The 16245-nt window shown below is 37.4% G+C and overlaps 1 protein-coding gene across 1 annotated transcript in view; it reads right to left on the minus strand.

Annotated features, from left to right (window-relative positions):
• LOC129728622 (inactivation-no-after-potential D protein) overlaps positions 1 to 16245 on the minus strand; it is a 1023112-nt gene that overhangs the window by 750075 nt on the left and 256792 nt on the right. The window contains exon 7 of the mRNA XM_055687071.1: positions 11582 to 11707. Within this exon, the coding sequence (XP_055543046.1) occupies positions 11582 to 11707 (126 nt within the window). The remainder of the gene's footprint in view (positions 1 to 11581; positions 11708 to 16245) is intronic.

The following is a 16245-nucleotide window of genomic DNA, read 5'->3' on the forward strand; positions in this document are numbered from 1 at the left end:
AGTACCACTGCGTCCGATGTTGTCGTAGTAATATTTTCATTCTCTACCATTATATTAATGGCTTCCTGGAGATTGGTGAATTTTCCTACTTTCAGCATTATTTTTGTCTTTTGTGACGTCACACCCTGCGAAGAACCCAATGCTCCGTCACGAGCCTTATAATTAAAGTTTAATTTTGTTCCTAGGAGAGCATAGCCTTCTGCTATGCTTTAGTCAGGCGAAACATTTGGTTCCCTTGACAGAGGACCGCGAACGTCTCTGTCAACACTCTATGTATCAACAGATTATGCCACAGGTGGCAAAGAACTTCGCGCAGCCTTCTGCTGTGCTACAGGCAAACAAACTCGAATAAAATAAACAAGTTTTGTGTTATAAACAAAACAGAAGTCGCCGGTTCAACGGTGTTGATGCTCTCGCATGCGTTCTATCGTACATGCGGTACTAGATTATAGGTTAAGAGATTAGTAAGGTAAACAGAGAGTGGAGAAAGTCTCTCTCTCTGAGTTACCGGTAGGGTATATGTAAGTAGTGATGTACGAAAATAAAGTCAGTTAGTCCACCGTTATCTTGTGTATTAATTCCGCGCCAAAGGCGCGTACAGGGATATCTAGTAGAAGAATTCCCTGGTAGGTTATACCCAGGATATGGGTATACCTACACATCTGGTGACAGCGGTGGGATTCCGCGCCATTGAATCTTTTCTTTAATCGGACGTATCTCGGAAGTCAGACGCGGTCGTAAACTCGGTCGTAGTAATCTCGCTAAGGGAGCAAAAAGAAAAAGTAGTGGTTTAAATATCTGTGGTTCAGTGAAAAATGAAATAGTTTTTCGGAGTTTTAATCCAAGTAGTGCTCGCGGAGGAAAAAGAGTGTGTTATTTAAAGGAAAAAAAAAGGAAAAAAAAAGAGAACTGAAGAAAAAGTACTTAATGATTTATCGAGGTCAGCAGCTTGGAAGGTAGTGCTGCTAGTGAAAGAGAAAAAAAAAAGAGAAACGAAAATCGAGAAAAGACGTTGACAAAAAGTGTTCTCTTTTCTCGCTTTTTGCATGGAAGTGAACTGAGTTGGTGGCAAACCCAAGCGAGTGACATTCGTATGCGGGGAAAAGGTGCTGAAGACGACTTGTAAAGTGCGATCGTTTTTTTTTTTCTCATGTAAGTGTCAGTTTCGACGTTGGCAGATATTCGATATAGTGAATTATCGTATTAAGAAGGTGCCGAAGTTACGTAGTGGAAATTGCAGTAGAGATATCCACGACAATGGCCGGCCCTATACCAAGGATATTCGGGTGAGAAGCACATAGTAAGAAAAATTTATGTTTAAAGATTGCAGCTGAAATTTTAACGGAAGAGTATTTTTTTTTGTATCGTTCGACGCAGTAAAATTTGTGAATTAACATCTATTGAATCTTTTTCTTAAAACTGATAGAACAAAAAATTACCAAATATAAAACCATTTAGGAGCTATTGACGATAGAAGAGAACGACGGAGAGATACACATTAGGAGACATAAATGACCTTGGAGACTACATCAGGCGAACTACAATCGTAACAATTCTTCAGTGGTTCGTAATAATAACGATTTACAGGTTATCACATCTACTTGGGTCGAGAGGCCAATTTGTATAAACAATCAATTCGCGCCGCTGCTGCGCGGGTGATCTTATTTCTCAAACGGCAAGCAATAAAACTCTCGGCACGACAAGTGCACGCAAGCGATTTTCGTTCATTTGCCCAACAAAATAATTAAAGTGGCAGAGCGGGAAGCACCGCGGTAACACCGCTAGCAAATCGAATTTAAGAACGCAAACAGATACTCGCAAAGTTGCGCACATGGGACTCACCTTATTTATTCTAAGAGAGAATTTTAGCACACGGGTGGCTACGTTATCGTTAGCAAATCTAAAGGGGTAAAGTCTCATTTCATTAATGTCCAATAAGGAGTGTGAGAGCGGTAACTACGAATTGCGCGCTCACACGTTGCATACAAAAGTTAGTCAGTTGTACTAATTGTCGGGTACGCTGTCTCTGTTTATGAATTTTGCAGTGTTATTGCAATCAGCTGTGCCAGCCACGGCCAAGGTCGTATTTTGTAAGCATCAATTTTAATGGCCAATGGTAAGAACGTTTTGCTACCATACATGGCTTATCAGTAGCGGTGAATTGCTAAGAGGGTAAAAAAAATGGATACATCTATAAGCGCAACGCGCGCAGCGACGGTAATAGTAAATAGTAACCGACGGCAGAGATATATAATGTTGGAAGTTTACGTTAAAATATTATTTTATGAATAAGGAATGGCACCTTACGCCATCTAATGTAAACATTTACAATCTTTGATTAATTTAATTACACTAAATAGAAATGATTTTTTTTTTAAATAATCATTTAATTACTATGAAAACCTAAAGTTATTTATTTAATTAATGAAGATAAACGTTGAACCGTTGACACTAAATGTTATGGTCTGGTCATGCAGGACGACCTAACTAGATATTTAACTGTCGCACCTATGGAAAACCAAGAAAGCCAGACGGTAGCGAGGACTTTTGTAGAGAATTATATTTGCAAATTTGGCGTACCGTTGGAGTTAGTTACAGATAACGGTGCGAATTTTGTAAGCACACTCATGAAAGATGTGTGCAAAATTTTGAAAATTAAGAAAATAACGACGAGTCCGTACCACCCACAAGCAAATTTGGTGGAAAGATCTAATCGGGAGTTAAAAACTTACCTAAGGCAATTTATTGGCGGAAAACCGCACACGTGGGATAACTTACTCCCATTTTTTACGTTTTAGTATAATACTTCAGTAAACTCATCAACGGGGTACACCCCTTTCGAATTGTTGTATGGACTTACAGCACGCATTCCCACCTCCATTTACAAGCGGAATGGAGTAGACAATTTGACATATGAAACATATACACAAGAGATGAAAAAAATATTTTTTGACCTCCACGCGAACGCGAAGGCCAACCTAAAGGATTCAAAAGAAAAGCGCAAGCAAGTTTATGACAGAAAGGCAAATGAATGGCAGCCCATGTATGGCGATTTAGTTTTAGTGAAATCAGTCCCGACAGGATCAGGTCAAAAGCTCCAGAATATGTGGAGAGGACCTTATGAAGTAGTGGAATTCCCAAGTGAAATGACCACGGTAATCAAAAACGGAAACCGTTTAGAAAAAGTTCATAATAACCGGCTTAAGCGTTATTATGACTGAATATATGAACTTAAACTATGCTTTCAAGGTTAACGGACAGAATATATTTAATGAAATACGATATTGGATGGCATGAGTTATAATAGCAAGCACCTAAAACTGTATGAAAAAGTAAGGTAAAAGTAAAATAAAGGCGTGAAGAAATGGAATAAGTCGCCGAAAAAGATATACAGCCTTTGATGATATTAGTGGCATGGCATGACACAGTTGAAAAAATTCAAATACGAATGAAGGCGTGAGGGACGAGGAACCCCGCCGATAAAGGTTGAATAAACAAAAAACTTGGGGAATTCAAATTACTAAAATGATCTGGATGGTTGTAATGGATAAAAAGAGTTGAAAGAATTTAGAACAGCATTTGTTTTCTTTTGTAAAATGCAAATGTTAACATGGGAAAGAAATTATAGTGAACAAAAGACCTCATGAAAACGTAGTTTGATAGCTATTGGCTTAATAGGAAAACGAAGAATAAAATCGATGGATGCTGTATTGGGACATTTTTTTGCGATGGAGACAACAATAGAACTAGGAAAGACATTTGAAAAGAGGGCTGAACTTTCCAGACGTAAAGACTACTGACTTGAAGGGATTCGAACTATTCTTTCATTAGTTAAGGTTGTGTGATGGGAGCATACCATGATGCCCAGTACAGCGCGAAAAGGAAAGCAGACGGGTGCGTGGGGAGTCGAACGGCGGGTGTCTATGGTGAAAGATGGAGTGAACAATCCAACCAGCCGTAGCTACGATTTGGCAGGCTTCGTACCTGTTCGCATCCTGAACTATAACAGTACACACAAGAGCGTTTCACTGTTGGGGCATTTTGTAAGCCTATCGCGTGACGATTACGCGATCATTGTGTTGGAAAGACGGCCTTCACTGAGGGGCAGCTGAACAATCATAAGCGTCATCAAACGAGCATGGTGACGAAAGCTAATTCTGACGACGTCACGACGAACTTGTCGGAAGAACAGTGAAAGTGTGCAAAGTAGTGCAACTGGTGTTATAGCAGCCGTCGAAAGAAGTTTTTCCTCATCCACGTCCCAACTGAGGACGGAATTTGTTAATGATACCTACGGAAATTTTTTGTGCGTTGCTGATCCGGAAGTAAATCAAATCAAGGTGACAATCATATATCCCGCTACTGAGAGGCATATAGGAAATTTTCCACCCAAAAAAGATATTTGGTGGAAGAAACTGCCCAAGATTATGAAACCGTGACATTGCCTCATATACAAAAGGAGCAGCTAAGCTTAGAGTGGCTTTACAATATACTAGAGCATCGGAAAGAGAAGGATCGCATAGTTTTTGAGGATCCGTCAGAGGAAAACACGTGGCATTGAAGCAATTAAAACACGTTACGGAATTAACGCTGATCAACTACGAATCTACATTCACTATCAACCCACATTTTACCACCCACACGTGCATTTCCCATATCTGAAGCACGACCCACCGGGTATTTATTGCGAGGAAAGTCACCTTCTAACATCGGTTATTGGGAATATCGAACTGCTACCAGACCATTACCGGAAAGTGACACTCTCCTGCGTTTTAAGTGAAACTGATAAATAGAACGTCAAATTTGAGGCAGCAAAGAGCAAACTGAATGAACCAGATGACACCACAACCAACCGATGAGAACCTCTACTGCCAGACGCACCCTCCCGTTTCAACCCCCCCCCCCCCGCAACCAAGGCACACCAGTTCGAGCGGCGCTTAAACACGACAGCTGAAATTTCATTGGCCAGAGAAAAAAAAACATATTATAAAAAAACTAACGGTGTATATAGTTGCATAAAAACTAGAATAATTGTAATAGAAAAATAATTGCAATAAAAAAAAAAGAGAAAAACACACCTATCGGCCATCAGAACAGACCGTGTGTCCATTGTCTCTTCTAGATAATGGCCAACTAGGCGGGGTGGCAGATGTGACGTCACACCCTGCGAAGAACCCAATGCTCCGTCACGAGCCTTATAATTAAAGTTTAATTTTGTTCCTAGGAGAGCATAGCCTTCTGCTATGCTTTAGTCAGGCGAAACATTTGGTTCCCTTGACAGAGGACCGCGAACGTCTCTGTCAACACTCTATGTATCAACAGATTATGCCACAGGTGGCAAAGAACTTCGCGCAGCCTTCTGCTGTGCTACAGGCAAACAAACTCGAATAAAATAAACAAGTTTTGTGTTATAAACAAAACAGAAGTCGCCGGTTCAACGGTGTTGATGCTCTCGCATGCGTTCTATCGTACATGCGGTACTAGATTATAGGTTAAGAGATTAGTAAGGTAAACAGAGAGTGGAGAAAGTCTCTCTCTCTGAGTTACCGGTAGGGTATATTTAAGTAGTGATGTACGAAAATAAAGTCAGTTAGTCCACCGTTATCTTGTGTATTAATTCCGCGCCAAAGGCGCGTACAGGGATATCTAGTAGAAGAATTCCCTGGTAGGTTATACCCAGGATATGGGTATACCTACACACTTTGAGTTTGAGGCATTCGTTACCAATGTTTGGATAGCAGCTTTTTGAGACATTTTCTTTGCGATTTTGCTTGGAATTTTTTCAGTAATATAGGTTTCAGTCAATTTTTCAGCAAGTGAATCTACTTGCTTTGTAAAATTTTGTAAATTGCTTGGTGATTTTAACTTCAAGTTATTCAGGTTATTCTTAGCTGAATCTGACGTACTTTCCCACTGCAATTGCTGATCAAAGCTTGGATAATTCCGTCATAATCATCCGGAATTGTAGCGAATAGATTTCTCGCTTTCCCACTCAGCTTGGTTAAAATAACTTGAATAGCCGCTGCTTTGTTTTCAGCGGGTATTATTGTCTTAATTTAATTTGCTGCATCTACGAAGAATTTAACTCCTCCGGAGTTTCCATCATAAGCAGGAATTAAAGTAGCCAATTCGGTTGCTGTTTTTATATTAAGTGCCATTGGTACTGCGGTGCACGTTTACACCAAATAATTAGTTTGGCTAAAGTTTTTAATTTAAATTTTCTTTTTATAAAGTGTATATCACTGTTCGTTCTCGAGAACGAATCATTGGTACTTGGTGTTTCTAATTTATTACCGCTGTTTGCTCTTGAAAGCAAATCAATAATGTCGGGTTTCAGAAGGATTTTTTTATTGGTATCTTCCGGCTCACTATCATACCCTCTTTGAGTCACTGGGGTGTTGTCCAGAATATTTATGCATTTATTATATGTTTCCTTTAATTTAGTATAGACTTCTACTTCCTCATTCCAGTTTTCAGTTCTGATTCTATACCGTAGGGATTGTAATAAAATTTTATATTCTGTAAACAATTCTTGAAGTTGGATTGTTTTGGTTTGTATGCCCGATAATGTTCTTCCCCTAGTTTTATTTTTATATAAATTAAGATATTCTCTGTTTATGAAAGCTTCAATCTCTTTTAACCGTTCCATCTACTACTAACTAAATTCAATCTGATGCAAAATTTCCATCATTTGCTTAAATTTTAGCATAAAGAGATTTTTTTTTTATTTTAAATTATTATATTGGTTATGCAAACACAAAATTTTAGCAAAAAGAGATTTTTCAATTTTAAATTATTATATTGATTATGCAAACACAAGTATCACTTATCTGGCATTACTGCTGCTGTCATGTCGTACAGGCTGGGTACCAATCGGTGATGGAGCGCTAATGTAATAACTTGACCTCTGCTTAGGGATACCATCCGTCCTGATTTAGCAGGACATGTCCTGATTTTGAGACCCTTTTTGACGTCCTGATTTATTTTTCACTTTCTGGCATTTGTCCTGATTTTCATAAGATTTTCAGTTTTGTAGTGTGATAAAAATATGCAGAATTTTTCTAAATCAATTACTTTTTTGATTCCAGAACACAACGGTTACTACGACGATATTGTTTTTGGTTGAATCTTAGTGAAGTGACGAGAGAAATCTTTTAGGTATTGTAACCGTTTACCGTTTATTGTAACCGTTTTTTTTCAATGTTTAGAGTAAAGTAAGGTGTTCGGCTATTGATAAAAGCTTTATTTTGAAGATTTATTTTGCATGTTGTGGTTGCACATATAGTGTATTACATTGTTGGCAGCTGGGAACGTGAATGCCCTCACTAAATCGGTGGTAAGTTTTTCTCGGTGGTAATTTTTAGCATGTAAGAATGGATTATCTAACTTGTTACATAGCCGTTTTTGAAATTTAAAAAAAATTACAAAATGGCGGTCATTTTAGTAAAAAATTAGTTTTTTTCATAAAAAATTACTTTGAAAAATCATAAATCATTGAAAAAATTAGATATTGAAAAACGGCTATGTGGCAAGTAAGATAATCCATTTTTACATACTGGAAAAAAATTCAGCCTGATCGGCTCAGTAGATGCTAAGAAAAACTTACCACAAGTTAAAAAACCATGGTTTCGCGAAAAACGCTGCCAATAGCGTAATACTCACTATATTTGCACCCGTGATATACGAAATACATCTTAAAACATTCCTTAGTCAATAGCCAAAATACCCGAACACTTCACTTTACCCTAAACATCCAGAAAAAATCATTTTTTTAGACTTTCCAGTTAGTCCCCTCTAAACGGTTAGTTTAATTCGAAACAGTTTACATGTGCTGAACATCTGCCTATAAATTCAAAGCTGCGTAATAATATTGGGTCGTTTGAGACGTATGTTGAACAAGTAAAGAAGTATTTTGGTGTTTTTGAGGTGCAAATCACATTTAACGTGGTAAATTAATTTAAACTTCGAAAAACAGCTTAGCTCAAAAAGGTGTCCTGATTTCTAACTTCGACCAGATGGTATCCCTACCTCTGCTGCTGATGCGAACATTTGTGGCTGACCAATGTCAATCCTTGGTTTAATCGTACTTTCGATAACTCTACACTAGTGAATCCATTGATGGTGACGGTTTATTTGGTTTTTTTTTTTTTATTCTCGCTTATTTTCCGTCGGTCTAGTTCCGCCACTGTTGTGGCCAATCACCGACGCCCAGGGAGGCGACTATACACCCAGGACCCTAACTCACGACCCGTTTATTAACGGACCGGCGCCAACGGCTTTACTTCCTCATGCGATGGAAGGCGTGATCCCAGAGATTTTTCGCCTCAGAAAATCTCCCGGTGTCGGCTAGGATTGAATCTAGACCAGTTGGGTTGGTTGTGAGTGGATCACGCCACCTCACAACCATCGACACCTATGTCGGCGGTGGGATTCGAACCCAGGCGTCGAGCGTGGTTGGCGGAGACGTTACCAACCACACTAGGCCGCCGCTCAAGGTTTATTTGGTTTATCTTTATTTTTTTTTAAACACTGTTTACTTTTTTCGGGCGAGGTAGCTGCCCATAAAGTTTTTTATCAAAAATGTTTAAATGTTTACACATTGCCTACGTTATGTTGGCTCCTCGCGATTCTCAACGCGCGCTTATTTATGCGTTCTTTCAACATTGCATACGCGGTGAGCAATAGTTGAACTATCGACGCGCACAATATTATCCACAACAACACTTCCTGAGACTGCAACGATTCACTATGCAGCTCCTGATTATTTATGATCTTAACTTGGGGGTCCGCGTTATGGACCGTATCGGTTTTCGATTGAGTTTTACCCATTATCTGGCCTTTTACTCTCTTTTACAAGTTTATAATTTTGATTTTTTTGATTAAAGTTTATACGCACTATTTGTTATTTTGGCCACTATTTTGTTGTCTGTGTCCGTGATTATTTTAATTAGTTGTTCTTCTTGTTGTAATTTAAATAATTTGGTTGTGTTTTTATTCCACTGAAATGTTATATTTTCGCGGGTTTCAATGTTTCGTTGGAGTTTCTCCAGCACTGCACTTGGCTTGTTTGCCATTTTTCATTTCTCGTTATTGTTGATGCCGAAGGACATTATTATTTGCTCTTCGGTTTTTATTACCATGCTTTTCGTGAGCCGCCTGTGTTCGATCAGTTCGATCATTGCACACACTTTTTTCAATGTTTCGAGGTCTATTTCTTCTGCTTTAAGTTCTCGTACCTTTAATTCATAAAGGTTGGGCATATATTTGTATACCCTCGCGTACACTTGCTCATATTCTATTTTCACGTTATTGATAGAATTGATTTTCTTGCCTTTTCGTAGGCTTTACGTTTTATACTTTTCGCATATAGCTTGTAGATTATTATTACTAAGATTGCCACTAGCAACACTAGCACTATGTTCTGTTTGATGTCATGCTGTTCGTGCTGTACCCGTTCTGTTGCGTTTTTTTTTTCGGTTAGCACTTCCGCGATTGCAATCCAAAGATTGCGGTTACTAACTGTCGGTCGCCATATAATAAGAACATGGATCATAAAACAAAAAACACGTCTACTCTGTAAGGTGTTATAGAATCATCTTTATTTCTCTTTTTCCGTTCACAGATCAGTTCTTACAGCGCTGCTTAATTCAAGTACTACGAACCAGTGGGAGAAAACATAGCTACCTCATTTACTTGTCATCCAATCGTGGGCTAGCTTGATGACGCCGCCACGATTGGTAATTTGAATACATAACATACAAACATACAGGCGTGCGCGGCAGGCGCAGATAGCTTGTAAGTTTGTTTGTTTATTTTTCAGCCGTATGCGCACATCGCATTGGGCTTGGGATAGGTCTGGACAAGACATGGGATAGTGAAATTGGATACTCTCACTGTGGCAGTAAGGCATTATGCACCTCAAGTGCATTAGCTTCGTTATGCAGCTTGTGAGGTTGGAAATAATTTATTGGCTGGGAAGGAACGTGACCCAGATTTACTGCTGGACATGTTCTTTTGACTGGTGAGAAAGTTAAAGGATTTGTTAATCGTTTTGGGACTTGTGGGAATCTTGAGTGGTTTGGAAATTATGGTTTGTGTGGGAAGCAAGCAATACTTAGCTTTGGCTTTTCTTGAAAACATATGAGAAAAAGGTTTCTTTGGAACATATGAGAAAAAGGTAGATTTCGTTGTTAATTTATGGTCTTGGGAAAGTTATTTGGAAGTTGTGGGAAATTCATAAAATTCGTAAAATTCACATCTGGTGTATCCATTGTTACCCCTAAAAACTTTCACATGCTAAATTTGGTTCCATTTACTCGGTTAGTTCTCGAGATGTGCAGAAATTTGTGTTTCATGTGTATGACACATGAAACACAAATTTCTGTATTTCTATAACGTACTTTTGTCTTCCGGGTCATTGGGAGGTTCGGGGTTGTTCATAACTGTAGCGGTACAAGCCCCATTTCGCTTAGGCAGTTCGTTTTTGGCAGCTTTCTCGTCGTTCCTTCAACCAATTCGTACTCAATAACCTCCAAAAGCAAGGTATTATGGTTTTTTGTTGCCAATGAGGACAACTGCTATTGGTAAACCGGTTTCGAATTCATGGCAGGAACATTTTCATGTAATATGATGGCCATGATCATTGCAGTACTTAAAACCACAAGCAGGCCTGTCCCGGTTCTGTTCCGGGTACTCTCGGATTATTGAACCAAAACTCATCAAGCGAAATTAATAACGACTTGAAATCCGCAAAGTAGTCCATATCGAGTGTCTAGGTCGTTATAGGTCACTCAAGAAATAGAAAAAAAACATGAGTATTGTTTTATTCCGTTTTTGCATCTTCGAGATAATCAATATAATATAATTTATTGTTACGTAAATATGTATAACAAACGCCTACAAACAGTCTAAAGACAACTTCTATTTTTTTCGTCGGTACATGCATTGTGTACAATTTATTATAATAGAAAACTCACTGTTCTAGATAAGGAATATTAAAAATTTAAATAAAAAAATGGCACGATTATCCGGAAGGCTCGATTAACCGGAGCGAAATGTTTTTCAAAACTCCGGATAATCGAGTCCGATCTGTATTTGTTACCCCTTAAAACATCCACATGCCAAATTCGGTTTTATTTGCTCGGTTTATTCTTGAGTTGTGCAGAAATTCATGTTTCATTTGTATGGGACCCTCCCTTCCAGCAGAAGGAGGGGTCTCAAGCTATCATAGGAACCTTTATCGGCAACCCATTACCGGTAAACCCCTACATACAAATTTTCACGTCGATCGGTTCGGTAGTTTTCGAGCCTATATGGATCAGACAGACAGACAGACAGACAGACAGACAGACTGGACAGCATTTTTATGTTTATAGATTACAACATCAATATTTTAGAACCTGGAGAGTGAATATACATTCATTCGATTGAAGCGTTCATGTAAATCTATTTTGACAAATAAAAGTTAGAATGAGTAAGAATGGGTCTGACCGCTAAGTGGATTAATTTAGGTTTTTTTTTAAATTACAATCTTACAATTACCACACATCTGAAATGTAAATAAAATTAAATGATCACTGACCTTATCTGTGGATGTATTATGCGCATCATTTTCCTTATTTATTAATTCGTAATCAGGAGTCTTGCAAGGTGTTATAGGTGGAGGAATTTGCCTTAAAAGGGTTGATGTTTCTATGCAATCATCGATCTGGAATATTTGAAAAAAAAAGTTGTTATCAGAGTCATAACCAACATAGAACTATGCCTATAGACTATTTGGCTATTGATAATCATCGACACACAATCAAAATGGTGAATGAAGGAATCAATTTTGACTAAACCGGTTTCATTTTACTGGAAAACTATCTTATTTAAGAAATGAGAACTTAAGGTGACCGACGGATACTGGAAAGGTTCTGGATTTTCGGAGTGTGTCATAGCTTAAGACCCCTTCTTCTGCTGGAAGGGAGGGTCCCATACAAATGAAACATGAATTTCTGCACAACTCAAGAATAAACCGAGCAAATAAAACCGAATTAGGCATGTGGATGTTTTAAGGGGTAACAAATACAGATCGGACTCGATTATCCGGAGTTTTGAAAAAATGTACATTTTTGCGCGTCGAACTTTTTCTGACATTTTGTTTCTTTTAGGTTTATATACATATTACCAATAAACATGAGATCATTCTCCTTCTGTAGATCAGTACAACTTGAACTACCTTGCAGAACGGTCGCATTTTACCAACAGCTCGAGGCTTAGTCTTAAACTACCTAGAGATATTAGAAATTTTCCGCTTCCAACAGATAATCTTTTTTAAAGAGTGAATTGCAAAGTATTGAATTTGTTTTTAACGTTTAACGAGTGTTTAATGTGTAAATTTGTGTTGACAAAATTTGTGTAGAGTGAGAGTGAAGTGAAATTTGTTCTAAATGCCAGGACGAACCAAAAAAGCTCGCTTCGATGCGGCTACAGGAAAACGTGAACTTCTCCTCCGAGTGATTCAGAAAGCAATAATGCTGGTATGAAGAAAGCTAAAGTTTCACCCGTTGTGGTGATAGTTGCAAATTTTAATGCTTTTCGTTCAAAACTGTCATCATTTCTTTCAGATGTGAAAGTTAATTTTCAAACTGGCCGCCGAGGTGAAATTCGTATTTTGGCCGAATCTTCTGAAGGCCACAAACATCTATTACAGTATTTGACTAAAAAGATATACAAATTTTATACCTATGATGCCAAAAACGAGAGACCGCTCAAGGCTGTTTTGAAAGGTCTTTCAAATGACCAAACTATTCATGAAATTAAAGATTGTTTGACAGAATTACTTGATTTGAACACCCCTCCTTCCTCCCCCCCACCTTAATTTTGATGAAACGTAAATCAAACGCAAAAATTAATAATACTGGAATACACCAGGAAAATTACTTGGTACATTTTGATCGTATCAAAGTAAGTAATTTTAAATTTGTAGAAAGTGTTACCGTTTCAAACCTTTTCCCTATAGAGCAAAATCGTTTCAAATCGCCTGGAAATAGGCGAAAATTTAATCGACCATTTTTTATTTGAATGAAACTTTGCACACGTATTTGGCTTAGCAAACTAAGCATTTTTCACAGGTGGAGAGATTTTTTACACCCATGAGTTACATTCTAAAAGGGCGTATGCCTTTTGGCACAGGTTTTATTCGAAACATTGTAGCCCAGAAACCGATGGTTGTATAGAAAAACTGTCTGAGAATGAGTTGTAGGGGCTTAAAAATGCACCATAAAAAATATACACTGTACAAAAAAAATTTTTTTTGACCAAAAAAATTTAAAAATAAACATTAAATTACAATTTAAAAAATTTAAAAAAAAAGAGATGAATTTTTTTATATTGTTTTTTTAAAAAAAACTTGACGTTTTTAAAGAAAGTCCAGGATGGAGAAATGAAAAATAATTTTTTATGGTAGATTAATTTTTTTTATGAAAATTCTAATTCAAACATTTTTCAAAATATTTGTATTTTGATGATTTTAAAAGATGCAGAAAGTCATTTTGAATCAAAAAGCTCTTGGCAGTAAACATTCTAAAGGCATTGGGTTTCGAGTTATTTCTAATTTAAGCTCGAAAAATTATAATTATTTAGGGAAATACACGTTTTTCTTAATTTGTCCATGGTTCTCCAGCAAAAACCATACGTTTATTGGAATGCTTGATCAAAAATATACAATTCATTCTTTGACAACAAAACGATTTGGCGAACGGTTCTCAAGAAAAGAGTTAAATGTTCTAAGTGATATAAATATATATAAGAATCAAATATTTATTTTCGAGTTTTATTATCTTAGGAACATATTTTTTTATGACATAGATACTTTACAGAACTAGTTTCACCTTATGTTTTATATACATCATAAGTGAATGATTCGTCATCTTTTGAAAACAGCTTCGTTTGTATCTTATTTTCTGAGATCGGAACAAAAGAATAATACTTTTGTGTGGCAGCTATTATTATAGATTTTTTGAAAATATTGCTCCATTCTGTTACTCCTTGTTCATATTCTTCATATGATACCCAACTAAATGACATTTTTGATGAATTTTTATTATTTTGCTGATTAGACCAATCATACAATTCCTTTGCGCTTGTAATGGGATGTTCATGTTCTTTAGCTAAACTTGCATTTCCTGCCATTCGTTTTGCAACCAACCAATGCAACCAATTGCATCGCATGGGCCTTTACCATGAGAAGTCGCAAAAAAATGCCACTCTGCATCGACGTTATATTTTGTTTTGAACTTGCAAAGACTTGCAAAGTTTTTTCTATTTTTATATTGTGAGGCAGCTCCATCAGACATTAATATCGCTTTCTTCAACTCTATTGTTGTTTTCAAAAAACTTATTAATTTCGCAATGAACACCTGAACCGCAACAGTATCATGATGGGGTACTTCCGATATTATGATGAAGCTGATATTCTTAAGTGTTCCAGATTTGAATAGTAAACTTGACTATCATTCCAATAACTACACGAACCACAAATTGATAAAGACGTATTAAAATGAGCTTGACTGTTCAATATTTTTAATTTTGCAATAACGCTTTTTTTAATTTGCGTAAGCTTGATGAGCACCGATGATCAGGAAAGGGTTTACAGCATTTGGGCTTGGTGTATTCCATTTTCACTTTATTCATCTTCACAAAATGCAAACTGTTACTAACACATCTGGAGTAGTGCAATCGTATTTATATACGAAAACAAATATTATAGGTAACTCAGTAGTTATTGGTTGCGTACTTTACAAACATATTTTGAAGTAGAATACTTCTCTCTGGAAGTTCGGCTGCATAGGGATGTGAAATGAAAATCTAAAACCGAAAAAAGTGAAAAATATGTCCAATTTCAAATGCTAATAAATCGGTTAGTTTTAGATGGATTTCCTTCGTTCTTGCAGCAATAGATTGGAAAATCTTCTAAGATTCTTCTTAAAATAAGATAATTGTAATTTTATTATTCACACTATTGTACTATTGAAAATAGTCAAGCCTTGTCAAAACGAAAAATTCGACCTCTGATTGGTCGTTATATGCTTGCTTCCCAAGCACGGTCGACAGGATCATATACCTTGCAATTGAAAACATGCTATTTGGCCTATATAAGTGCCTGTTTCAACCGGAGCCGCTCATAATAGTTATAGACAGCGACAACAGCAGTCGTCCTTCCTTAGCAGCAGCACTAGCTCTGTGGTTGGTCACCACGTCTCAGGAGCATTCTGTGTTGCATCCTAGCAATTTAAATCTGTCGCACCCGTCGAATTTACTGAATGTGAAATAGCTTCCACAGTGCATGTTGTCCGTGTATCTTAATTCCCGCAATGGCAGCTCTAAAGTTGTAATCAGCAACCGATTTTGAACCGCAAAATGCTTTTGAAGTAGAATACTTCTCTCAGGAAGTTCAGTTACATAGGGATGTGAAATGAAAATCTAAAATCGAAATATGTCCAATTTCAAATGCCAATAAATCGGTTAGTATTCGATGGATTTTCTTCGTTCTTGCAGCAATAGATTGGAAAATCTTCTCAGATTCTTCCCAAAAGCAGATAATTGTAATGTTATTATTCACACTATTGTACTATTGAAAATAGTCAAGCCTTGTTAAAACAAAAAATTCGACCTATGAATGGTAGTTATATGATTGCTTCTCAAGCACGGTCGACAGAATCATATACCTTGCAATTGAAAACATGCTATTTGGCCTATATAAGAGCCTGTTTCAGCCGGAGTCGCTCATAATAGTTCTAGACAGCGACAACAGCAGTCGTCCTTCCTTAGCAGCAGCACTAGCCCTGTGGTTGGTCACCCCGTCTCAGGAGCAGCGCGATTCTTCTCAGCGTGTGTCGCCAGACTGCCATTACTCCCCCCGTGTTGGGGCAGCATGAAGATTGCATTGAATTGAATTTTTGACAACGCAAGCAAGCGTTCTGTGTTGGAATCCTAGCAATTTAAGTCTGTCGCGTCCGTCTAATTTACTGAATGTGAAATAGCTTCCACAGTGCATGTTGTCCGTGTATCTTAATTCCCCCATTGTTAGGGCAGCTCAATGGCTGCGATCACTAACCGATTTTGAACCGCAAAATACCTTTTTGAAGGCAAATAAACAAGTAATTGAAGGTTAATAATTTTCTGGCATCAACACAAGCAGACATTATGTGCGGGATGCAATCAAATTCTATTGCAGTTGTATAATTTTTACGTTATCGAGTT

This window comes from Wyeomyia smithii, chromosome 3, assembly GCF_029784165.1.
Source record: "Wyeomyia smithii strain HCP4-BCI-WySm-NY-G18 chromosome 3, ASM2978416v1, whole genome shotgun sequence".
Lineage (NCBI taxonomy): Eukaryota > Metazoa > Arthropoda > Insecta > Diptera > Culicidae > Wyeomyia > Wyeomyia smithii.